We start from the raw sequence: 27229 nt of genomic DNA, 5'->3' as shown, positions 1-27229 counted from the left end.
TCATGTTATATTGACTGTTTTTTTTTCCGTCCACGCGAGGGTAAAGTAAGTTACATTCATTTACTCTCCCCCATTACCTGAAATCATTCTCCAGATCTTGGAAGTCCTGGTTTGATGAGGAAGCACCAGAGGAATGTGACATCCCTGAAGGTTACACCAAATCCCTTGATGTATTCCGGAAGTTTCTTCTCATCCGTAGCTGGTGTCCTGACCGCACGATGGCAATGGCGAGGTACTTCATCCTCGATTCACTGGGGAAGAGGGTGAGGATTGTGATGTCATAATTAAAACTGTTTATGTCACAAATTGTGATAATAAGTCTGTGTGACATCACTATTATTTTTATTCACACAATTTCGCAAAAAAAAATTAACATTTTTATTAATTTACAAATTAACACAATCAGGTATTGCCGGGTTCAATGCTCAATACTAAATATATGTGTTGATAGGCAAGAAAGCAGGACATTTAGCTCACATTGCCCTAACTTAGTAGACAGTGGTTACTATAATGAGGTGTGTCACAGTGTAGGACCCCACCCCCCAAAATACACATGGGTTAAAACCCCTAACCCCATGTTTCAACTCCCAGTATGCTGATGGTGTTACTTTAAACTTGGAGTTAATGTACGAGGAGAGTGACAACCACACCCCAATGATATGCCTGCTATCCATGGGGTCAGATCCAACCGATCAGATTGAGAGACTCGCTAAGAAGTTGGCGATTCGTGAGTTTTTGTAGTAGTTTGAAATATCCAGGTTTTTCTTAGTTTCAATATTTTTAAACCTCAAGTTTAGGATATTTTCAATTGGTTTATCTTTGCGTGTTTTAGTGGCTGACATTTTGTTTTAATTAATATGATCTTCACTATTATACTAACACTTGGCATGTTTTGTGTTTGTCATTTATATTTCTTTGTTCAATAAATATAATCTTTTTTATTGTATTTAAAGAGATGAATAAATTGTCAAAAATGTCATTCTTCCTATTAGCAGAACATTGTTTCCCCCAGGTTGCCAAGCCATTTCCATGGGACAAGGACAAGAAGTACATGCACGAAGGTTGTTACAACAAGCCACAACAGAGGGAGGATGGGTTCTGTTTCAAAACTGTCATCTTGGCCTTATGTTTATGGAGGAACTTCTAGAATCGGTGAGTTTATGATTGAATGCAACTTGGGTTTATGGGTGAAACAAATTGGCTGACTATTTGGACAACCCATTACTGATCACTTAGTCAAGTGGAAGCAATTGTTGTTGGCAGTGTCGAGTCTTGAACCTATTACTTCTAGCTTAGTACTATCCACAAATTGAAAGCAAATATATCCAATTTTATGTCTGATAATATGTTTGTGGGCGTTAGACCTGTCACAGGTTTGTCAATAAAGCAACTGCGCATTTAAATCCTAACATTATCTAACGCTGTACCAACCACAATAGATCCAGACGCTTCCACCAGAGACCCACCCAACCATGAGGGTTTACATCACCACTGAAGTAAACGATAAATTCCCCATAACTTTGCTACAAATGTCAACCAAGTTCACCAACGAGCCTCCACAAGGAATGAAGGCGGGTTTGAAGCGAACGTATGCTGGAGTTACTCAAGAACAGGTTAGTAATAGACCTTGAAATTCACAGTGGCTTGTGGCAAATAACATGAATTTGCCACGAAAAGTATGTAATATAAATGCCATCTGAAACCCACAACTGAACTGACTGTGCTAGGTATGTGTATACGCATTAATTAACAAGAAGGGAAATTGCTCAACTTAGTCCTTAGTTATGGCAAACCAAAATAACTTGCACCTCACAACTAAAGAATAAATCAATTCTCACAACTTTGTCCCCAGCTTGAAGTGACCAACATGCCTCAATGGCGCCCTCTCCTGTACACCACAGCCTTCCTCCACTCGGTGGTACAAGAGAGGCGAAAGTTTGGGCCACTAGGGTGGAATATTCCGTACGAGTTCAACCAATCAGACTTCACGGCTAGTGTACAGTTTATACAAAACCACCTTGATGATATTGACCCTAAAAAGGTTTCAAATATTTCGTTATAAATTATAAAGCAATGCTTGCATATATGTGTTGTTGCTGCCAGACACTTTCGGTATCTATATCAGTGAAGCCCTATTGTGAGGCAAGCAATGGAACAGAGATTTGGAACAGAGTTTGTCATTACCACAACTGAGGGTTCAAAAACTTCTGTATCTCCATTCCTGTGCATTCATTAAAACCTCAGCCTCATGTTGCAACAACTAGGTTAACACAATGTTACATTGCAGGGCGTCTCCTTCAAGACCATCAACTACATGATCGGTGAAGTTAACTACGGCGGTCGCGTCACCGATGATTACGACAAAAGATTGCTTAACACTTTCTGTAAAGTTTGGTTCGGGGAACAAATGTTTGACGCCAAGTTTTCATTCTTTGCTAAAGGTAAGTTGTAAGATGAGTGTCCTTCCTGTTGGCTTACTAAACTGAGATCATAAAACATAGTTCAGAAGCAGGCCTGTTTTACACCAAGTGTAGATGGTTCATATACCTCAGGCAGGCTACATTAAAACCTACAAATATATTTATACATGGTTAAGTTCCTGTACATGCGGCATGCCTCGAACAGATTTAAAACAATTTGACAACCTGTGAAAGCAATGGCACTTGTCAGAATTAAGTAATTAATGCTTATAATTTACCACCAGTATAAATATATGTTGTTCCACCATGCAGGAGGTTATGTTATACCTCGATGTTCCAATGTGGCAGACTACAGACTTGCCATTGAAAATCTACCTGACGTTGATTCTCCAGAAGTGTTTGGTCTTCATCCAAATGCAGACATCACTTATCAGACTAACACAGCTAACCAGGTGATAATAATTTCATTTTTGGTGTCCTCACAGTAAGGTCAACTTGGCTAAGGTTGGGGTCCTCACAGTAAGGTCAACTTGGCTACCATTGTAGGCCTATGTTACATACAATACCCACTTCCTCAAACAAGCCATACATTCCAGGTGTTCACCACCACACAAAGCATCCAACCCAAAGATTCAGGAGGAGGATCGGGTGAAACGAGGGAGTCGGTTGTGGAGAGATTGGCCACCGAGATGTTGGAGAAACTTCCTTCTGATTATCGAGCTCATGAAGTGAAGGATAGGATAGTTAAGATGGGGATCAGTGATCCTCTTAATATCTTCCTTAGACAAGAGGTAACAGCTGTCTTTGCCAGGCCACTGAATATGTACAATCCTGTTTGGGTACCAGTCTGTATGACTAAAACAGAGATCGCTTCGGTTAAGGGTTAATGTGACTTGACTGGCATATTGCTTGGATGAGCGTCTTATAGAAATCCGTTGTCAGACTAACACTCGATTCTGTTATCATTAAATGCATGTGTGGCATTGGCATGAAACAAAAAAATCCATGTTAGAACAACTGTTGTTGCAGCCCCCCCCCCACCCTAGAAAGATAAATAAGTTACATTCATTCTTTCATCTTCTACAGGTTGACCGAATGCAGAAAGTAATAGCTTGTGTCCGAACAACACTCACTGACCTACAGCTTGCAATAGAAGGCACCATTATAATGAATGAAGCATTACGCTGCGCATTGGACAGCATATTTGATGCACAAGTGCCTGCAGCATGGACCAAGGTTCGTTACTTCTAAGCAAGAAATCAACAAATATTTCTGAAATTTTTTAAGACACAATCTTTCCATTGGGTTAAAAATGGTAGCTTTATACACCTTGTGCTCACTGTTTTGCATGTTACACAGTTACAGACCACATGTGAAAGGCTAGATTCAATTTGTACATTCACAAAAGACGACTGACATTCCTGACAATGCCTAACATTTGTGTTTTATCTTAGATTTCCTGGGATTCGGCCACCATTGGTTTCTGGTTCACAGGATTGTTGGATAGAAATGCTCAGTTCCATACTTGGCTGTTTGATGGAAAACCAAACCAGTTTTGGATGACTGGGTTTTTCAACCCACAGGTTTGTGTGGAATATAAACAGCTCATGCTCATTGTCAAGTTGGAATTAGTTAAATGTCAGTTTATTGTAAAACAAGCTTCTACCTTGACATGAAGAGTGTGCACTTTGTATAAAACAAATGTGGTTTTTCAAAACATTAGAAAGACCCTAAAACTTGACAGAGTACATTTGTCAAAAAGATGCCATATTTTAGTTAGCAGCAGGTCAAGCTTCCTAATCATTAAACAAGAATACAACTACAACAATAACTCAAATTCCAGGGATTCCTGACAGCCATGAGACAAGAGATAACTCGCCATCACCAAGGATGGGCATTAGATGGCGTGGTCTTGCATAATGAGATCACCAAGATGTTAAAAGAGGATGTGACATGCCCTCCCAATGAAGGGGTTTATGTTTATGGATTGTTTCTAGATGGGGCTGGATGGGATAAAAGGAACACGAGACTTATAGAGCCGGCTAATAAGGTGAACGGTTTGTTTACGAGATGGTTAAATGAGTTGACGTGTTGTGCCCAAGGACACATGTGCCCACAGTGGTGGGAGAGGTGACAAGCATTAAACTGTATGTCACTTTGTATGATAAAAGGTGCAGGGAAAATTAAGTTATGAAAAGGGGTAGTTTTGCATGTGGTCGAACTTGGAGTAATTATGGTTAAGTATCTTGACTGTCTTGCCCAAAGATATATTAACATATACTTCAACAATGGTGGCATTGAAGTTTGAACTCTGTATACTGTAGTTAGGATTGAGAAATATAGAGAATACTAAGTTTAAGTTTATATGGGGCAATCTATTAATTATGATAATTTCAACAGGTTCTGTTTGCAAATCTACCAGTTGCTCACGTGTTTGCTATAAACGCATCGAGCAAAGACTCGTCAACCAAATGTAAATCGGGCTACGTGTTCTACGACTGCCCTGTGTATAAAAAACCACGACGTACTGACCTTACCTATATATTCCCGCTTAAACTTAACACAACAGTCGCGCATGGTTCAGATAGATGGACACTGAGGGGGGTGGCACTTTTATGTGACACCAAGTAATAAACAAACTTGTCACAACAGTTACACACCCTCAAACGACAACAATTGGGCACATAACAAGTTCTTTGAAAAAGTTACCCAACATAATTTTGTTGAACTATTTTAAACAGAAGGGAAAAAGTATAAATTTACCATTCTACTCTACATTAACAAAACTAATAGCCTATGTATTATTTCTTAAGCAATGTATATCAATCACAAAACCTTTTTCTACAAGTTTGACACACAATCATAATGACTTAAATATAATCATAATGACATGTAATACTTTAACATACAATCATATTTTATTTCATTTTAGGCTTACCTTTTTATATTTCTCTACTTGTTTAATCCATTTTGTGCATTCATCATCTGCTACTTAACACAAGCTGTTGTAGTGTAAAGATAGACTGCTTTGTGCTTTCGGTAGCAAAATAATGTTAAATTCACCGGATTGAAAACAAAAGCCAGATCTGCACTCCCAAAAGCACGCTATTTTCTATTTGTAAAATTAAGTTTTAACGCATTAAGATTAAGCCATAAAAAATATGGGTAAAAGTACTAGCCTATCTAACTCTTTGTAAAACATTCCAGGACGCTTTCTTAATTGCTAGTTTACCTGCTAATGCTATTACATCATTTAAAATACGTGAATTAGCTGGTATAGTATGCAAAATAAAATTTTAGATTAGACAAAAGTTAACTGTTTGCAAATATTGTGTCTCGTGTAAACTTTTAAACCAAAAATTTAGGCGCGAAAATATAGTCGCTAGACGGCGGGAATTTATATTTTTTCTGATATGACCGTAAATAGGGGGCATTTCTTGGGACAAACCTAATTAAGTTTTGTATTTATTTTGCGCTTGAACAAAGGGTGGATAAAATATTATAAGTGAAAAATAAGTTAAAAGTATAAGTCTATGCTGTAAAAATTGTTCACACTAGATCTAAAATTCTCTGTTAAACTGAAATATGCAATTACTTGGGCAGATAACATTTAAAAGGTGAGTTATAAAACAAATTTTATCCTGTGAAAACTTTCACGTCGTGATGCAAAGTCAACCGCCATTTTGTCCATCTCACGAAGAGCAAACCGTGATAATTTGTGAATACACACGACAAATAGCTTCATTTTGATTTTAAGGTGATGATTTGGTCGCTTAGCCATCCCAGACCTTCATTTAACCCTTCGCCTGTTAGAGCATTGCTTGGACAAATATGCCACGGTCTCCCTGTAGGGGATTTACCCATGTTCCTACGTATGGGGCTTCCCCCACGTACCCATTCACCCGCATCAAGCCCCATTAGTTGCGCGCATTTAACAGCTGATACTGATTGACGTAAATCACTCTTGTTGGAAAAGAAAAGAAAGGGAAGACTTCGTTTTTGGACGATCTGGAAAAATACAATCTTAAATTCAAGTATACGTGGTAACTTGCAAACAGCACGAGGTGCATGAAAAAGAACACCGGTGTTATAACAACTCTCATTGACCAGCCATGTGTGGATAAACAAGTTTTATTAAAAATAATTATTTTAAGTTTTACTATAGAACCGCCACGTTTTACCTGTTTGTGACGTAACAGTTGGTTTAATTCTTCTTTCGCGACCGTCATTCGAATTCTATCTGTGCTGTCGACAACGAAAATTATTGCGTCACAAGAGTTATAGTAATGCTCCCATAAGCTTCTGTAGCGTCCCTGTGTGATATTAATGATATCAGTTAACCCATAGAAACAATAATAAATACTAAACTATACATGACTTGACCAATACAATGCCAACGAATATGGCCGGTAATTGATCCAAACCAGTGATCAAATGTTCAACCATTAGAAAAAAAACAAAGTTAGTAGAGAAAAACATCACCTACAAAGTTGCGTACGTTTTAGCTCGTAAGCACGAGGTATATGAAACAGAACACCGGTGTTATATATTACTGTCATTAAGTTACATTCATCCAGAACATAAGCCCTCACCTGGCCTGACATATCAAACACGGTGAACGACAATGCCCCCGCATTGAACTGCTCCACACAAAATCCAACTGTTGGAACGACTTCAACGTTTCTGGATCGAACCGGTTTTAACTGGTTGATGATGGTTGACTTGCCACTGTTATCAAGTCCCACGCATAAAATGCGAGCTTCTTTCTTCTTTAACTGACGGTAAGCACATTTATACTTGATGCAAAAACTAAGAACGTTACGATAAGTATTGATGTTCTTCAGAATTTTCCCAATGGACCTTTCCTATGCAGGACACGACATCTTTAGATGAATGAATGTAACTTATACTTTATCCTCCCGTAGCTGAAAAACGACAGTCGCCATAACACGGTTGTTCATACACCTCGTGCCAGCTTTCGAGATACCATGTATGTTACTTTGTGGGTGATTTTTTTGAGAGGGAGGATTTTTTATTTTTTTAGGCATGGCTGATAATTTGGACAACCCATTAGTGACCACTAGGTTAGAGCAGGCCTAATTTTCTCCGCAAACCCTTAACCATACACACAATACACTCACGTTTAACCAGCTTGCAAGTTTATCCAAAATACCCATCAGCTTTGTATGTCATGGTAGCTTCATTAAGTCGACCTAAACAATATAAACCACCTGCACGAAAAAACACAGTTACAGGTTAACCATTAGCGGAATGCAGACTTTTGTACAGCCACTAACCAGACTACACATATATAGATAAATAAACACTATAATATGATGGCATAGCAAAAACTGGATTAATTAAAACAACAATGAGAAAGAAACAAGTAGAAAAAACGACATTCATTAAAAACAGCAGATTAAAAACTATTACAGAATAACAGCGCCCAATATGAAATAAAGCTGCTAATCTCAACGTACGATATAAATCTACAACACACAATGTGACTCCGTCCATACGCATGCTATCTTTATGTATTTAACTTTGTACAGCTAATATACAAACGTATACAAAACCCTTATTCAACAAAGCTATACAAAACTTAACACACAGCCCAACACCAAAGTACAAACGTTCGTACATGCTACTGTATACATTTGATTCAACCACCTGACAAAAACGTATACGATGCCCCTATTCAACATACCTATACACAAACCTAAAGCACGCGGACTCTGCTTTTCTAAACCTTTTCTAACTTTACTACACACGCTTTTATAATACCTCGGCCTACTTTAATTTCAAGCACTTGAAACCGATTGCTTTCAAATTAATATTTCTGCAACAGACCTAAAGCTACGAAGTGTGGACGCCTGTTGAGGTAAAGTGAGTGGAAACTTGGGTTTTATTGACAGAAGCAGTGAATTGAACAAAGGTCTTTCATTGTACGCTGTTATTTTAGCTGAGGTATAAGTTTCAGTCTCAACGCTTCTGGAATTTCCAACCACAACAACGGGAAGTTAGGAGTTTGTAAAAATGTGTGAAAAGTATAACGTTTTACGGCTATGCACACCGAAGGACTTGACGTTTTTAAATATTGCAAGAAAGTTGTCATGTATAGTAGGATGGGGGAAGATGGGAAACCTTTTTATTTTATTTTCTCGACCTATTTGGTAATCAACAAAAAACATTCAAAGAATTATAAAACCATATCCTCACGACTCACATAGCCCGTTGTTAATTGTTTAAAACACGATTAGGGTATTTAAACATTATTTGCCAAAAGTGTCCTGTCTTCCCCATCCTTACAATATGATGGTTTTTGTAGTAACTACAATAAAAAAACTGCCGGGGCAATGACAGTCATTACAACACGGGTGTTCTGTTTTCGTACACCTAGTGTCAGTATCATATTCGAGACTTTACTGAATGATTTGAAGCAAAAACTTATACATGCTAGCAATGGCAGCGCTGGTCCTCGAACCCTTATTCTCTGATATAAAGGCGGACGCATTGATTTCTAATATCCTTTGGAGAGCCAAGCAAAATACTACACAAGCAAGACACTTTTGTCAAGAATCATAAATGGCAATCCTGGTCAAAAGGAACGACTAACAAACAGAACAACGCCTGATGTAATAACGTGCATAACCAATTTACGTTCGACAAATAAAGAGTTATAGAATTAGCGAACAAATACTAGTTATGACGTAACAAACAAGCCATTGTTGGTCATAGAAGATTTCCAACAAACCTCTGTGGAAGGCAAACAATCTGACCGAACGTCCACAATGATGTCTTTACGTGGGTGATGTTTAACCGCCAGCCACACATCCTGAAACCTGGGAATTATGCCAGAGTTGAAAACAGTAGGTTGGGGTAAGATGGTCAAATATATTACGTGGATATAACATTAAGGGACAACTTATACACATTACGTAATAATGTCAACTGTTTACACGACAATGTACTTGAGTGACGTCATAATATCTTATATCAACACGATTGTATTTAAACAATCGTTTTTATGACGACAATGCAGCTGTATTGTGAACAAACAAACTAAAGAACACGAACTTCGAGAACACTCGATCGGAGTTTATTATCGAATAGTTCAGACTTGTATGCGCGCTTAGTGTAATACACAAGGATTATATTTAATGCCCAGCGAAAAAATGACTCAAATTAATAGTGTATGACAGATATAATGCTACATTTCCCATATTTTTAACCGTGTTTTTATTTAACAATAAGCAACGCTCTTTTAGAGTTGTACGGATACGGTTATATATAGTTTTGTAAACATTCTTTGTTTACTACCAAATAGGACGAGAAAGTAGAAAGAACATGTGTCCCATCTTCCCCCAACCTACTATATATATTCTGCAAATAACTACCATCAGCAGTCGCTCAATTAAACATGGAGTTACGCCATTAAAATAAGCTATAACTGGGAGTTTTAGTATCTTATTATACCATTAACGCTAAGCATGTGACTTCCACGGTAAACAACGCAACCATGTTTGTCATTAGATAAGCAATGTTGAAGTATTTGTAGGTAAGCCAATGGATAGAATAGATTATGTGTATGCTTAATATTTATGTGTAAGCAACTAAGTATGTAACAGGGTTGACAAAGTGATGTTCGTGTATACTGTATACGTAAGTGTGGAACTTAGGTTAACATGCAAGACTAAACTGTCCTTGTCACTTATGTTAAAAAATCTTGCGTACAGGTAACGTTTCATAGCCATTCATAAGTAATTAGTTTGTAACATAGGTTAATATGGGTATAGATGTAGCAATGTACCGATATTAGTGACAAGTCATCATACCTTGGGTGTAGGCTATGTAAGTTTAATAGTTTATGCGAGTCAGTAAGTATATAACACAGGATTGAAAGAAATTAACGCCATGTCTTGGTCTGTAGCTTTAGAAAGATTTAACGTAAAGCTGACAAGATGACTCGTCGACTATGTAGCGTAAGAAGGACATGGAATAAAGGTGGTTATCATTTATTTATAAGGGAAGGGAGGCGGTTGTAATGTTGTTGCGAGTTTATAAGAGTTAGCCTGTAGAAATATTACGCACCTATAGTTATAGGCGTAAACGGTATATAGGTGTAGTTTGAAAACAAAACTCAGATTTAAATGGAAGGTTCTAGGTTTGTATTGTAGCTTAGGGAAACATATATCTTGGCATGGTACTTATTTGGAAGTTACTTATATGGTAACTTGTCAGCGGGCGCAAGGTGTATGAAACATAACACCAGTTATAACGACTGTGGTTGCAATAACAAAATTTAAAAAAATGTATTTATTTTCAATATTTTGAAATCCACAGAAATGATATTTTTGTAAGACAGGGATTTATGTAATATAGATCGTGTTGTTGCGTCATAATATGCTACTATGGCGTCATTATTGAAGATGTGTTCTTGTTGCGTCATAAAAGAAGAAAAAACGAAAGTAGAAATTTATCGTCCTGACGTCATAGATGACCCAAACAAAGGAATTAATCTGAAACCGATTTATGTTGCGCCTATGAAGTCACTACCACAAGATAATAAACAATCAAGGAAGACAAATGTGTTTGTTACGTAACAAACAATACAATAAACGTTGTTTATAAATTCTAGAATGTATTGTCACACTATGGTAGATTGTTGCCCTTTGTTTGTTTATTTTAGAATCTGAAATGTTTATAAATATCAGAAATGTTTTTATTTGTTGCTCCGAAAACGATAGCGAAGATGATTTAATTAAAACAACGAAGAGAAATGAACAACAAACGGTAGTCGTTAAAATACGCTATGGGTAAAAAGTGCGGGAATGTAGTAAAGTACAGCTACTGAACCTTACGACTATGTTTTGCAAATTTGAAAGCTTGTGTATTATACAGTCAGTTTAGCTTTAGTAAGCCTTAACAAATCAAAATCGACAACAGTCTTAACGATTACTGAGCAAAACTACGACACCTAGCGGCGATTGAACATTTGTACATATAACACCATGTGGCGTAAAAGAGCAAAGATTAAATTTCTGTGAAACACAAACCCGAATTTAAACACCACTGGGTAGTTTATTTATTAACACGCGTGTTCTTCAATGCTTTTTAGAGTCGTAAATATACGGTTATGCAACTCTGTTAATATTTTTGTTTACTACCAAAATAGCACGATAGAAAAGTATGAAAGCATAGACCATCTTACCCCAACTTACTTGACATTTCATCCCATTTCTCGGCCCATTCGGTAGTAAACAAAGAACATCCAAAGATTTACTATATGTACATTAGTACATATATATATTCATGCATATATAAATAAAATGACCAACGTTCCTTCATATGCTGTTAATTCTATACAAACTATATAGAATAATAAGTTAGGACGCGAACAAATATTTGTGGTCCCACCGATTAGTGCAAAGTTTGTGTTTAACATTGCGATAAGACGAGTCATTAACATTGCTGTATTGCCTCAATGCGCAAACATGGTGGGCAAACATGTAATCAGGTGTCGAGCCTTTGGAGATGGCAATAAATTCATTAGAGCCACTAACATAAGGCACTTATACGACTGTTGGAAATTGAATGATGATATTTTAAAGCTAACTGTGGTTGAACTTATACTGTTTTATGGTTTAAGTTATAGCCTATGTTACATGTTCAAATGCAAGCCATTGATAAAGAATATAAACTGTGGAAAGGTGGATTAAAGACACACGTTAGTTGACAAGTTATTGGTTTAGCAGCCAAGCTATTTTTTGACACTTTTCCCACAAGTTTTTACTCGTTTATGCAAAATACATTTTATCAAATATAGTTTGTACTTCTATTTAACCCTGAGAGTGTTATAGATTACGTTTTAATGTCTTTGACTTTTCCATGCATTATTTACACTTTTGTTGGTGTAACTCGTAAGTGGGCACGAGCTGTATCAAACACTCGTGTTATAACGACTGTCGTTGACCCGCCCCCACGAGGATAAATAAGTTAGATTCATCCATGGGTGGCCCTTTGTCGGTAAAGGTCGCACACGCCTACATTGGTTATGCTTATCAACATCTGGTGATAGGAAACTTAATTGGTGAAATGTTTACACGCATTCGTGATCTTAAAGTTCGTTTTTAGCTTTGAATTCGTTAATTTAGGTTCGTTGGCCGCTGTGGGGTGGAATAACTTCAAGTTTCGTGGAAAGGGAGAGAAAAGTTGGCCTAAAACATATGATTACGCGACGCATTGCTGAGTGTGAAGATTTGTATAGAGATTGACCGAAACCACCGCCATGTAAGATGCAGTTACATGAGGAGTTATATCGGTTGTGAAATCAAAGGAATTGAGTAACCTACCAGTACAGATGTTGATATCTACGCAGCATCTTGCTCGCCGGCGACGCTGCCCCGAATTAGCGACGATTTGGGGTTCGAGCAGTAACTTTATAACCTGCAATGAAATATGAAATTGTAGACAAGCCTAAGGTGGCTGGGGATGGTGGCATATACGTGCTGGAATTCGATGAAAATTTAACATTTTGCTGAGAAAGCAGATATGACGAAAAGTGTTTTAAATAAACCAATTTTATATTCCGGGGGGTGGGTACCGTTAGCCCATATAGACCCATATTAACGTTTTTATACAACGCGCTGGTGTTGTAACGACTATCGTCTCGTCACATTCATTTTCATTGATTCAACTCTTTAGTATTATAATTTAACCTTAAGATTTAGGTCCAAAAAGTATGAGAAACTCCGTTGTAATATACTAAGGTAGGGAAGATGGGACACCTTATCATTCTATTTTCCCATCCCATTTGGTAGCAAACAAAGAAAGTTGAAATATTTATAAAACCATATCCTCACGACTCTCATAGACTGTTGTTAATTGTTTAAAACACGATCAAAATATTTGGATATTTTGCTAAAGATGTCCCATCTTCCCCCGCCCTACTATAAAAAGGGCTGGTACTAGTTGGTCCGCCATGTTAAACTTGCTCGTTACATCAAGTACATGAAACCTGGAACCGAATATCGTGTTTAACATTCATGTTCAATGTTATAAGGTTAAGGTTACTATGACTTTAATGTAAACAGGTTGTGTATTCCCAGACAAAGGTTATGTGTTAACAGTTTGACGGCTCGCAACCATGTTATAACTTGAGAATTACGCCGCCACGCGAGGATAAGTAAGTTACATTTATTCATTAATTTATAGAAACTGTTTTGTATACATGCATGTTAAGGTATTCACAGTTAAGCGTTAGCTTTGGCTTTAAAGTGAAATTGTAAATAATTATGGTATGGGCCAACTTTGCCCTAAATCCCAGGCCAACATGCCTTGCTGTGGACGTAATTATTCATATAGAATAATATAGTAATATTGAGTATAATAGCTACGGACTGGTAAAGGTGATATAACTTAAAATTGCCAGCATGCGAGGATAAGTAAGTTACATTCATTCATTCATTTATAGAAACCGCATTTACACAAAATTTCCGAAATATTTCTAAAACAAGTTCTCGCCCAGGTGTTCATATAAGCGTGACGATGTTGTCAGAACGGGTGACAAAATTATTGGCTGTAAGATCCGTATTGGTTGGAATATAACAGTTGTTTCGACAAAATATCAGCGTTGGTGCTTTCGGCAATTGGCGCTTACTGCGCAAATAACTGGCCTCACACTTGACTGACGGGGAGAAATGATAATTTGGTATTAATGAAAGTACGGCATGGGTTGGGCTGCAAAATTACGCGCCGCATAAGCAGAAGTAGCACAGGTGAAAATCTCACCCAAAATAACAGGTGCGACGTGTTTTTATTTTTGTTTGTCCCGAACTTTAACCCTTTCACGCAATATCAAGCATTCCACATGCACGAATGGTGCTGTGAACTCAATACCTATATTTAGTATGACGTAAATGTGACGTCACGCAAGGAATGACGTCACGGAATCCACCGATCGTAAAAAATACAAAATTCCGGCCAAGAAGTTACGCCACAGGTGTATAGGAGGATACGGCTTTCCCACGGATGTGGTCGGCAAATATATGCAACAGTTAATGCATGTAATCGGGGTATTAAACATTAATCGAACTCGAGAGCCGTCTCTGTTTGTGGAGGTAAAGGAGCTTCTAACACCTAGGTGTACACAGCTGGTTTGCTATTTTAACCTTGCCTATGCAGCGTATGTTATAGTGAGCCATACAGGCAAACATATCACTTATTGACAATTCGGTTATTATATCTCGTAGCGAGCTTTTAACGAGTTTGCTTTACCTTGTAATTACTGTGGCGCTGAGTCTCGGTGAAAAGCCGCTGTAAGTCACAGGTGTTCTAACTCTGTGCGCTGCTACGTTAGGAAGGTGCGTGAAATCAAGTACAGCATGATGAATTAAGTTTTAAGCGCAAGAATCTGTTATTTATTGATGTAGGACGCGAATAATGAAGTTGTGTTATGGGAAGGAGGTTTTCTTAATCGCGAGGTCGAACTTTAGTTTAAGTTTTAGTTAAAACTACGTTTAATGTGTGAAAAGTTGAAAGTGTTTGAAACATCACAGTTTGTAGACGAGGCATGCTAGGGCGAGATTTCTCACTTTGACAAATCTGTCTTGTCAATTTCAACGACAAGTTAAAATAAACCACGACATTGGTTTATCTTAACCAAATATCCGAAGCTAGTTTGAAATATTTGGATTTGTTTTTAAACGTCGCGAAGCTCGTGTATCATGTTAAGAATGATTCGATTGTTTATCGATTACTACGTCACAATCATTAATGATTGTTCTAGTATATGATTATGACGCTACAACGTTGGAATTTAGTAAGATGAACACCGTTAGCACAAAATATGTTTTCCCAATCATGTTTTGAACAACTAACAACCCACTTTTAGAGGTGTGAAGAGACGGTTTTATAATTTTGTAAATATTATTAACCATCTTACCCCGGTCTAATATGTATTATGTCGTAATATTGCTGTTTGTGAAAACAAACGAGATAAATAACTCAATTAGGACTCAACCAAATAACTATTGGATACTGTGACGTCATTATAAACTACCAACCAATCAGAATTAGGTAAAATTTTTAAACAAAACGAAGAGAAATTATCCAAATTCCCTTTTTCGTTTCGGTTTCCGTTAAAACTGGGAGTCGACGTTTCAATACTCGGGGAAAGGCTCGTAAAAGCAAAGTTACAACCTAACGTCGGTTTATTGCTTTGTTTTGAAAGGTGTTGGCGGTTGGAGGCCGCTACCCAGCTGGTTGTTTGGTATAAATAGAATAACAATGCTGTATAACATCCAACCGCGCGATTTGGGGTCGATAATGAAAAGTTTGGGCAAAAAATATCTTGTGTTCGTTTCGCGGGTTTTCGCGTTTATTATGACGGAATAAAGAAGACGATTCAATTCGTTCGAATTCGGAAAGTAAGAATTTCGATTATCCTCTAATAATGGGTTCACGGCGAAAAGCGTTCATTACGCGACACCTATTCCAGTATATTATCACGCGAAGCCTGTCTTCTGTTTCCGATTGTGACGTCACAAACCGCTAGTTAAGTACACTAGAATGTCGCTTAATTAGCTGGAGACAAAGCGATCGCGTTTTAGCGCGAAAGTGTGAGAGTGCTTCGAGGAGACAACGATTTATGGAAATTCTAGAAACCAAGAAGATTGATGAGAATATATAAGATATCTATGTCGCTATGGCGCCGCTATAAAACATAATTCAAGGCCAAATTATGGAACTAAATATCAGCGTCTTGTGGGTGGGGGGTTAGAGTACGTTATTCGAGTTTTCTCACCTTTTATGAGTGTTGGGAAGATTTTGACTTGCTTGTGACGTTGCTTTAATGTTTGTGACGTCATATTGGTTGAATCAGATGTTTGACGACGTAATAATTTTGGATCTACAAATATAAAAGGTAAGTCTAACTAATGTATAGTAGGGTGGGGGGAGATGGGACACCTTTTCATTGTATTTTCTTTTTAGTAGTAAACAAAGAACATTTAAAGAATCATAAAACTGTATCCACAATGTATGACATGTATTTATAAAAACTGTTGTTGCCCCGCATATTATAAATTGAACAAAGCTGTTCGTACTTGTATTCGTACCATTAAGGTTTTATTTGAATGTTATGGAGCAACTCTGGCGTAAATCCCAGGCCCCAGCCTGGAAAAGAACGCGTGTTATCCTTGCGTGTTATAACGAATGTCGTCCCAAGATTTAAAATTTCCATCTTTGTCAAAAACGTTACTCCAACTGGTTATGAACGTGTTCTTTAGTAGTATTTTTGTTGTAAAGGTATTGAGTAGTTTTAGTAGAAAAGCGTGTTTAATATTCAACGTTTTCTATCGAGAAAATAACCTGTTTGTCTGTAAATACTGGAAACTCAGTTGTTGTGTCGTAACAACGAAGTGTCGTGACGTAACTGTTGACTCTTATCTGATGCTTGTTACCGAATACGACATTTTGTTACGTCATTATCATATTAAAGTCAAAGTAAATTAAACAAACAGTTGTGACGAATCACACAGGGTGGTCCCGGCTACCGGTAATTTGGGAACACGTAGCAATTTCAGGGCTTTACGGATTTAAGGATAATATAATTTCGCATAGAGCGAAAATGTATTAAAAGGTCGCGAATTCGGAAATTTCTATTTCGATGGCGCATCGTATTGAAGTAAGTATCGTCGTCTGCGTCGTGTTTAGATCTAAAACGCGATAAAAGTTGGCTAGCGAAAGTTAAGCTATCAAAACATCCGAAGGTTATAAGCGTCCCAGGTGCAAAGTGAGATAAGATCGAACTTTATGACATTCAATATATTGTCTGCAGCACCAACGACTTTTCCGAAAGGCTTAACCTAAAATATTTAGTTGCCGTCCCGTAAATTGAGTTCTAGAAGAAACCTCTGAGGCTTTTTTAATCGAAATTATAAAGTTTTCGCAAGGTAAGAGAAAGTGTTTCGGTTTTGGAAATTTTTATCTGATATTTTAATTTAATGAATTTGACACTTTTGTGTTTGTCTGTGCGGCATCTAAAGTGCTAGGTTTTTATTTACAAACGTGGGTATATATAGCTAAGAACATCAAGGTTACAATTATCGAGAAAGTTTTTCTCAGGTGTTTATCCAATCAGGGGAACATGTCAGTTTAGATTTTTTGAATGGAATAAATTATTTTGTTGCGTGTTTTAATATTAAGCCAGGTAAACAGATATGTATGGCTTTCGTAATTTTCTTTGTTGGTAATCGGGCAACTCTGGCCTAAGTCCCAAGTCCCATAGCGTGCTCTGTTGTATAGGACCTCTCACCCATATATAGAAGAGAGTACGGAACTACTTAGTGTAAAAATAGTAATTTGGGCAAAACTAAATACCAGTACCTAACCGATTCCAGACTTGCGTTTAGGAATAAAGAAAAGAAAGTTAGGAAGAATTTTTTGGGGAAAAGCGAAAAACAACTTCAGTTCAGTTACAAGCGCTTATGTTGAAATTTCGACCATATTTGAAAAGTTCTCGCCATTTTACCGCCCGTGGATTTCCCTTACTTCAATCAAACTCATTGCTTATAAGACGGCTTTCAGTTCTGGTTTAAAACGTCATTAAAATGTTCCCTGCTATGCGTGTAAACGGATGAGGGCAATGTTGGCGGTAACTAATGATATTTTCACGCCTTACAAAGTCACAGCGGCGTGAAGTAACTCACTGAGGCGGGATTCGAACCCACTTAGCTATTAGTGAAGGTTAATATTACCACATTGCGCTATAATAGCACTTGTTAATTTGGCTTATATTGGTATGATATTTGCGTTGTTTTTTTTGTTAAGTAATTTGTTGGGAAACTAAAGGGTTTATTAAACGGGTGTTCCAGACTAGCATGGTGGCTTCATACACCTCATGCTCGCTGTCATGTTGCCAAATTTCGACCTGACCAATTTGAAGTATACACCCGTATTATAACTCATATTACTGCCCCGCCATGCGAGGATAAATTAATTAGATTGATACGCTCGTTTTCCCTAACAAAATGCACAATACTATGGCTCGTCGTCACATTTTCCGTCACAAAAAAAGCTCCAGCAAAATGATCAAAGCGTTTTTGAATTCCCTTCAAATGAATGGAGTTTCGAAATCCAATTAGGAATCCAGACAAATATGTGTATAATGGAAGCCAGAGGTTTGAGGGGTTCGGGATTAAGCTACAGGGGATGACTTGATCGTTTTATGGGGGAGACACCGGAACCGTTACTTGTGAGAAAAATGAATCTCGCATTGTGTGTGTCGGGATAAAAATGTTATAATTGGATTTAGTGTTTCTCTGGGGCGCAATATACATGATGTAGGATTAATATGATTTTAATGTCAAATGACTCTACACCAGCATATATACGCAACATGTTATGCTTTGCAATATCTTTGCGACTGTTCAGCATAAACATACCGACAATAATGGACGTTATGACACGCTATGGATAAATAGGCAACAACATTATAAGCCTATATCATATATGTTGTTTTGAATACGATAACTACCAACGTATAAAACACAACTAAAAAACGGGAATGTGACAGTGGGTGGCTATAAATGCAATGTATAGTATACAGCGGGGTATAAGATGGATAACGTTAGCACATATCATTCCGTATTTCCTAATCGTGTTTTTAACATTTAACAAGGCTCTTTTCGAATTGCGGGCTGCGGTTACATAGCTCCGTAAAATTCTTTGTCCACTATCAAAAGAGACCATAAAAAAGAATAAAGTTTTAGACCATCTTACCCTAAACTACTATATCTTTGTGACAACAGTCGTTAAACACTCTATTCTACTGACATGAATTACATTCCGTGGGTCGGAATCGAACCCATTACCCCTGAAACCGATACATCCGAATTTACACAAGTTACCCAAATGTTGCGAAGTTCAAATTGAGGTCAGGTTGTGACGTAATTTGATGTTATTGGGGCAACGGTAGCCGCATGTTTCTGTTGTGTGAGAATAGATGACACCTGGGTTTAATGAGGGGTTGGATTTCGCTAACCAACAATTCCCAAACAAGAGAGCACAGCTTTAATAGATGGGCACGTATAAGAGAATGGGACACTCATGTCATTGCATAGTTAACCTTTGCAAAAGACAGGTGTCTTATTGACACGTAATGGGACACTGTCATTGTCCTGCCACGCGAGGATAAATAAGTTACTTCACATTTATGCATATACATATACATAAGTAGTCTGGGTGTTAGTGTTATGACCAACTCTGACCTAAATTGTGCCTCACTGTACGACCTCACCCATATATAATAGAATGTGAGTATAGAATGTTAGGTTTCTGGCCAACTCTGGCTTGAACCCACATCACTTTAACAAAGACCTCACCCATTTAAGTAGAATATAAATGCGTGCCCAACTACCACACGTCATACGAGATCCGTTTTAACGAACTATGGCAATTGTTACGTGACAGTAAACTACACCTGTGGCACGTGACCTAGCTGGCCCACCCACGTGATTGACAGCTACGTTATGTGACGTCACACCAGCTGATAGATCTAGATTTGCAAACCTTTTACGATGCGAACTTGAGGCCGTGGGAAAACGACACAAGTTCGAATTTGAGGCAATTGTCGAACTATATAATATCTCGAATAAACATCATTATTTTGAACAATAAGCGACGTTCTACAACTACAGGTGTTCAAACAAAGACTTATGACGTAACAAGCGCGTTTAAATAGCCAAGCTAAATGACGAAACAATTAACTTTTCAAGAATAAATTGACATTCGCGTCGTACTTCCGTTTTGAGCGTTACCTTGGTGACGTAGTTAAACAATGATCTATTTTTACGTCACAGTCAAAGTTAAATATTTTAGAATTCAATTTGAACTTTTGCATTTTTATTGTTTGAAAATTTCTCAAATAAATTACAATTGTTACGTCACAGTTTTACATACATAGTCATTGAAGCGTGACGTCTCGGTTCAAACTTCTACTTGTTGTGACGTAATAATGACAGACAATAATGATTGTGATAAATATATTTAACAATGGCACGCGTCGATGCATTGAATATACGTTTATGACGTCATAATACGGACCACACATATTCTGAAACATCTTGATTGTTTAAAAATCTTTAACAATGCTTAAATCAATCATCGTCTGTTACGTCATAATAAAACGCGACATTGTCGTTCAAACGCTTTTTGAGCGTCTTCGCTAAAATAAGAAGTTCAAGAATAGCCATTGTTACGTACAGGTCACGTAATGTGGTCGATTGTTATGAAATAAACTTGATTGTTACATCACAGACTACATGTCTCTACGTTAATAATTATTATAACGTCACAATAAAAATATCGTCACGAATTCGCGCACGCCGATCGCGAATGAAGTTCTCGAATCTTCGATTATTCGACCGGATATCGTTTGTTGTAGAACAGAGGATTTATAATCCGGTCACGGTTAACTACACCCAACGGGATTCGAACCCGGCAGCTTAAAAGTCCCGGATGTAACGATTCGATCGCGGGATCCGGGTCACCCAGCATTGTCACGCAATATAACGTCATAATCATCATTATGACGTAACATATGGATGGAATTATTACAAATAAACATCACTATGACGTCATGGTAGCATATGTTGATCTGGTTCTCGATGTCATGTGTTGTTACGTCATACTACAGTCCATTGTTTGCGACCTAATTAGCGATATATCGCGAAACGATTGTGACATCACAGATACAAGTGTCACGCACCGACCATACGCGATATCGACGATTTGAGTTTTTTATCTTTTCACAAAATAGGTCGTCCGTCTTTCTCGAATCCGGGGTTTTCCCAATTTATTGTTTTACAGATCAAGAATTCTAGAATTCTTTTTTGTTATTTTCTGATTTAGTTCTAGAATTCGGAAACGTCGCTGGTGCATCGCGGTTCTCGATCACATGTCTTGTCGTCACAATGGCGAACAATAAAAACTCGATTGTTGAATCGATTAATCGCGGTTGTGGTGAGATAAAACGACGCCGACGCGGTTGGAGCGACACGTCATAAAGAAATAGCTTCCACCGCTTAGCAGCGATGTTGGTAGCATTGCTTATGACGTCACAGTAGAATATCGCGGACGCTTGTGTGACGTCGCTAATTCGTCAATAAATCGTTCATTGTTACGTCATCAGGCATCCATTGTCCGAGGCCTCTTTTCACTTCGATGCAAAATCTCGGCGGACACTTTTGTTTGTCAGGATCGCGTAGTCGCGTACGCCGCGAAAAAAGCGAAAAAGGCGATCTCACTTCTTATGCTGAAACCAGCTATCGCGGCGAAACATTCGAGTCAGACATCGAGAATTAAAGGATTGTCAGGTGGTTGTACAACAGCGATGCGCCGCGAATGTCGCGTTAGCATCGAAACAACTTTTATTTTATGCAGCGAAGAATTTAAAAAAAAATATTTCATTATGATGTTATGGGGAGGTACCGTAGTTAAGAGCCGCCATGTAAATTTTCAATATTTACAACAAATATACGTTTAATGTGAAAGTTCAGTTAATGCAATAGTACAATGTTGGTAGTTTTTGGGCGCAAAATGATTAGATTTTTATAAAACTCGACAGTGAGCATAAGGTGTAATAGCCACCACGTATGGTGTGCAACACCCGTGTATTAAACCTTTCGGTTTCAACACAAATAACATAACCGTATACAGCGTAGCATAAAGTGCTCGTATTTACCGTTAGTTGCAACTTTCCAAGTAATTAGTGATTGTTTTACTGCTGTTGCTACTATAACTCAACACGTAAAAATGCTTTTCTTAAAAAAAAGTTAGTTTTTGTACCAAAGTTTGGTCTGACATATGGAGACACTGTTCGTCCAATGTTTCAAGCGTTATTTCAACATTACAAATATATGAGCAATTTTAAATGAATTTCTTGTTTGTTGTCGCTTAACGGGCGGTCTAAAACAAGAGAGCAAGTGATTAATGAAGTCGCATCAAGCAAGCCAGGTGTATGTAAAAGGTAAATCCGATTTTCTCGGTCGAAATAAACATTAGAACTTCGATTCCAGCCAGAGATCTTATCCAAGTATTCTCGATGGATAACAATCATATGTTTACATTGTATGCGCTTCCCTATTATGACGTATGTCTGCCGCAAAAAGGGATTCTAGAAAATATAAGAAACCTTATTGTGACGTCATGGTAAATATTTTAGAATAATTTTTTTTTAAATTGCAGGAAGTTTAGGTTTTGTTGATTCTGTTACATTTCGCGCACGCCGCGCTGCAGGGATTACTTTCTGCCTCAAGTTATCCGGTCATAATCCTACTTGTTACGTCACAGTTCAACTATCAGTTATACTAGAACAGTAAGTATGAGGAGAATCTAGAATCCTATTGTTATGTTTCTACTTTCGACAATGCTAGTTTGTAAATGCATTGAATCGCGATTTATAGATGCGTGTTTGTTCTAACGACTGTTGTTATAAAAATATTTCCAGTATTTTCTTTTAGTATAAAGGTCAAAATAAGATGAGACATTTTTCATTCTCTTATCGTTCTATTTGGCAATACAAAGAATATTTACAGATTTATATAACCGTATCCTCACGACTCTAAAACAGCGTTGGTAATTGTTTAAAACACGATTAGGTAATATGGGATTTTATGAGTAAACTTGTAGAGGCGTATGAATATTATCAAATGGGATCTAAATGCATTTGGTTTGGTGAACGGTAGGCCGTCTGTGACGTGATAGATGAGATTATTCGCGCATGGTAACCTCCTAATAGAGGGGGCGAGGTAACACCTGCGATTGTGGCGTAACATCAAAAGCTAGGACACCTGCGCCATTATGTGATGGGGTGGTCACTTGTGTGAAATCGGTAACTACTCGAGGCATCTGATGCTGGTATGTTGCTGCATATATGATGATGCTTTAGTTGGCACCCGGTGTGGTAATGGTGGATATATCATGTATGATGTTGTTTTGGGTTAAAATTGTCGATTTTTTAGGTAAAGCTTCGTCTTATACAGGCATACTTCACATGAGTTATAATGTGAGTGTTATTTCTCGCGCCGGAGGCTAATTAGTGGCGTATCGGATGTTATTGGATTTAGCTGATGTATAAGGTCGTATCAGAAGCAACGGCTGTGTATTGTAAGACGTGTTTAATCATCCAAGCAAGGAGCAGCAAACACGACGAAGCTGCTCAAACAATAAGTAATTCCTGCTTTGTGAAGCTCGCGGCACGTTCGGTATACAAAAGCTCTGCCCAGGAAATGATAATTAATAAACCAACCAATAGTAGTGACCAATGGTTTGTTTGCGGACAGTCAGTAGTGGTTTATGTGGGTGACTGCTACTGTTTACCGAAAGTGGGTTTTCTGTTGATTTTAAGCAAAAAGCGTGTATTAGTAAGTGTAGAGCGGCAGGACCGAGTTATTCGACTTTAAGGTTAAATAGTAAGCGGTTAGAGTAAGACTATGATGTTAGCGAACGCCGGAAATTGGTAAAATGAACGAAAATGTGCGATGTAGTATATAAGTACCATTAATATTAGATAAGACGTATTATTCTTATCAAAGCGTGTTCTAGATTAGGTTTGTATAGATATGTTTCTTATGCGGGGTGTTGGGTGTTTTGTAAACCAGGTTACAAGTGATAAGCGTAATCTTAAATCGATATGAGCCTCTGGCCATGCCGCTCTCATACTAGCTGGACGTGTTATAATTATAGAGAACACGAGCACCATCAAGCCACGGATGCTTAAAATTCTCTCCATTAAAGTTTTTATAGAACGGCGCAAATTAAAAGGGAAACCGCCTGTGTCAATATAGGTACCAGGGATTCTTAAGATTGAAGTTTGCGTTTCCTTTGCCCTGCGGTTTGTGTTCAATTCAATGACTTGGATTCGCAAACTTTTGTGTGTGCGAGTTTTTGCTTTGAGATAATTTTGGTAAAATAAAGGTATATAAGCAATTGTGCTAGTGTTTTTAGGAACATCATACTTTTATTCGAAACATCCGTTTAACATAAGTTTTAAGTTAATATAACGCTCAATTTTACAGAACATGTCGTATAACCTCATCTATAATCTAGTCTTCTTCAGCATTGATAATCAACATAGTTTGAAACATCTGCTCAACATGAGTTTAGCATCCAATATCTCGGCTCTAACTTCCAAAACATTTTTCCAAGTTACTAAAACGTGGTTTTGTCCGAGATCCTGGCTTTAGTTTCCAGCCATATTAACTTATAGACCCCATATACACCAGATGTAGCCAGTTTGTTTAATTCGGTCGTAAAATGGAAACTGCTTGCTCGTAAACCAACACAAGGCCGAACATAACTCGTGCCATGGGCTGGCCGACTTCCTGAGACTTGTAACATCCATTCACCCCAACAAGCCATGTAATAACAACACCCCCTACTGGAAGCGAACACTTACACGCCCCGCTTGCGTTCAAACGAGCGGTCAATGTTATTGTTGCGTAGTTTCAAATTACTAGAATGCAAACACACAATTGAACAATTTAATATCGAAGTTTAAACAATGGATGTTCTGCTATTGGCAGGAAACGAGTTGTCTATCCCAAAAATTATCGTAAACTCGAATTTAAAACAATTTTATGTTAAAATAATTATAACGCAGAATGAGAAAAAGTGTTGCTCCGCCACGTAGGAATAAAATGTTGCATTTATCTTTTAAACGCCCATCTATGTTTTATAGCATTATCCCATAATTTCGGGTCCACTCAGTATTGTGGGCATCGCTATTTCGAAACACGTCAAATGAGGGGTGTATTCTATATTTGGGTGGGTCCTGCATGGATACACACCGTGGGACGTAAGATTTAGGCCACAGTTGATCAAATACTCTGACGAATCCACTAACGCTTATATTTTAAGATTAAATACCAGTTATATATAGATTACAATTACATTCCTAAAGTAAAGAATGGAAAAATATCAAGTCAGATAAACGATATTATGACGTAATAGGTAAGTTTATTACGTAATGCGAAATCATCAAACACATTTTAATAACCTTACATCATAATAGAACAATTTCCATCAGAATGAAGCTATTTAAATGGTCCGTGGCGATGACGTTTCGCATGACGTCACATCAATCGACGCGAATTGTCGATGAAATAGCGAAAAAATTTGAAAATTTTTATTCAACTTTCTTTCGTGTAAGTTTCCGAATGTTGGGTACTGTGACGTCACAGAGGCTTCAATCGGCACGCGCGGGGGGCGGTGGGCCAGATATTCTGGGTTCTTTTATCTCGCGGCATAGCGTGTCTAGATATCCGCTTTGCTTCGAGTAGCAAACCAAATAAACACAACCCCAGCGCACGCTGTGCTTACATACTTGGTAAACCGAAACGACCCCGGGAAAGAAAAATATTCTGCGGGACCTCGCGACTTCTATCCCGGCCAAGACCAATTAAAATTCCCGATCCCCGAAATCTTCTCCTAAGCTATAAATACGACTCTAATTGTTGCATCAGGATCAAGTTACGTTTAGCACGACAAGCTTTGGCGGATTTCCAGCGAGATCTTTAAAGTCTTTGATTTCTTTAGCGCTTGGTAATTAAATCCATTTATTTTGTCCTAATATAAACCTGTAACCACAAAAATGTGGGTTTGAGTAATTGATATTCACACCTGGTGTATTGTGTCGCAATATCCGTTTAACCCTGTGTGCTGCTGGATATACGGTATATATGAAGCTGCGTTAAAACTTCAAACTTCATGTTTTAGTTTTGTTTTTGTGCAGATTTAATTTTAGCAGTTACTACGTTTTGTAATTGATAATTTTTAAAAACTAGTTTTTACTCATAGCATGTTTAACCACTGTCGTTTTGTTGTTGTTACATCAACTTTTTAGAACATAGTTTTCACGAAAGGTTTAATCAAAAACAAATAGTATAAAAATTATCTTAAGCGAATATTCGTCCTTGGAAAACTCAAAAGAATTCGCATACTCCACAAACCTCTATTTCTCAACTTTGGAATTCGCTTCCCTTTATTTTGAAGCAGCTCATTAAACGTCTAAAATAAAACAACCCCCACTTTGAACGTGGCGGCCAGTACCAACACCATCTCATTACCCGAGCACCAACACGAGGTAATTCAAACTTTTGTTTGGATTGTTCTCCGCATTAACAACCACGACCGTAAGGACTTAAAGGACAAGAATTTTTAAAGTTACATACGTGGTAATTCGTAAGCGATCACGAATGGTCCGGAACCAGAACACCCGTGTTATAACGATTGTCGTTGCCCCGCCATGCGAGGATAAATAAGTTACATTTGTTCAAGCTTTAATATATATGCTACCGCTAAGATAACACAATTATGTTTTAAAGGGCAGACACATAGACAGGATGCTAAAATATTGATCTTATAAATATATGCAATGCCATAGTACACACGCGTTTAAATGTTCATGTACCACAACAGCAGATTCAGCTTGCGCAAAAACAAATAAGCGTGGAGTAATCAGGAAGGGAAAGTTACAACAAACTTCGGCTGTTTTCGGATAACTTCGGAAACGGAAACACACTTTCGGAAGTCTGGTCTCATTTCGGATTTCACCATGTGTGGTATTGGGATATAGAAGAACTTTGTTGAAACGAACACAATTACACCTTGCCGTAACACAAAGTAAAATCATTAATTCGCGGTTTCGCGCGACCGCGTTCAAATACACGTCATAACCGCTTCTGTTACGTCACAACAGCTTAAATATCACGAGTTTAATTTTTAATTTATTTTTTAATTAACCTTCG

General features: G+C 37.7%; 2 protein-coding genes and 2 long non-coding RNA genes across 5 annotated transcripts in view; 2 read left to right on the top strand and 2 right to left on the bottom strand.

The window, feature by feature from the left end:
- Positions 1–5513, bottom strand: part of LOC149727361 (uncharacterized) — a 38030-nt gene extending 32517 nt beyond the window's left edge. For both annotated transcript variants that reach the window (XR_016386230.1, XR_016386231.1), the window contains exons 1-2: positions 5359–5513; positions 78–251 (exon numbers count right to left, since the gene is read on the bottom strand). This is a non-coding gene — a long non-coding RNA (uncharacterized LOC149727361). The remainder of the gene's footprint in view (positions 1–77; positions 252–5358) is intronic.
- The window catches only part of LOC149727360 (dynein axonemal heavy chain 8-like), a 42537-nt gene extending 36806 nt beyond the window's left edge, over positions 1–5731 (top strand). Inside the window, exons 79-90 of the mRNA XM_089890261.1 lie at positions 95–263; positions 592–727; positions 1013–1152; positions 1440–1613; positions 1853–2041; positions 2288–2441; positions 2733–2872; positions 3017–3211; positions 3507–3656; positions 3875–4003; positions 4264–4470; positions 4821–5731. Of these exons, the coding sequence (XP_089746387.1) occupies positions 95–263; positions 592–727; positions 1013–1152; positions 1440–1613; positions 1853–2041; positions 2288–2441; positions 2733–2872; positions 3017–3211; positions 3507–3656; positions 3875–4003; positions 4264–4470; positions 4821–5051 (2014 nt within the window). The 3' untranslated portion in view covers positions 5052–5731. The remainder of the gene's footprint in view (positions 1–94; positions 264–591; positions 728–1012; positions 1153–1439; positions 1614–1852; positions 2042–2287; positions 2442–2732; positions 2873–3016; positions 3212–3506; positions 3657–3874; positions 4004–4263; positions 4471–4820) is intronic.
- A 136-nt stretch (positions 5732–5867) lies between these two features.
- Positions 5868–7707, bottom strand: LOC149727359 (ADP-ribosylation factor-like protein 6). The gene is made up of 4 exons (XM_089890262.1): positions 7562–7707; positions 7013–7195; positions 6602–6733; positions 5868–6428 (listed from the first exon to the last, which is right to left on the bottom strand). The coding sequence occupies exons 1-4, from the start codon at positions 7595–7597 to the stop codon at positions 6162–6164; spliced, it is 618 nt and encodes a 205-aa protein (XP_089746388.1). The 5' UTR covers positions 7598–7707; the 3' UTR covers positions 5868–6161.
- A 6184-nt stretch (positions 7708–13891) lies between these two features.
- On the top strand, positions 13892–27000 carry LOC149727358 (uncharacterized). Its single transcript, XR_016386229.1, has 3 exons — positions 13892–22449; positions 22668–22797; positions 23444–27000. It is a non-coding gene; the product is annotated as an uncharacterized LOC149727358 (long non-coding RNA).
- Positions 27001–27229: the final 229 nt, after the last annotated feature.

The sequence above is a fragment of the Ciona robusta genome, chromosome 12 (genome assembly GCF_009617815.1).
Source record: "Ciona robusta chromosome 12, ASM961781v2".
Classification (NCBI taxonomy): domain Eukaryota; kingdom Metazoa; phylum Chordata; class Ascidiacea; order Phlebobranchia; family Cionidae; genus Ciona; species Ciona robusta.
This window is presented reverse-complemented; position numbering and strand designations above follow the sequence as displayed.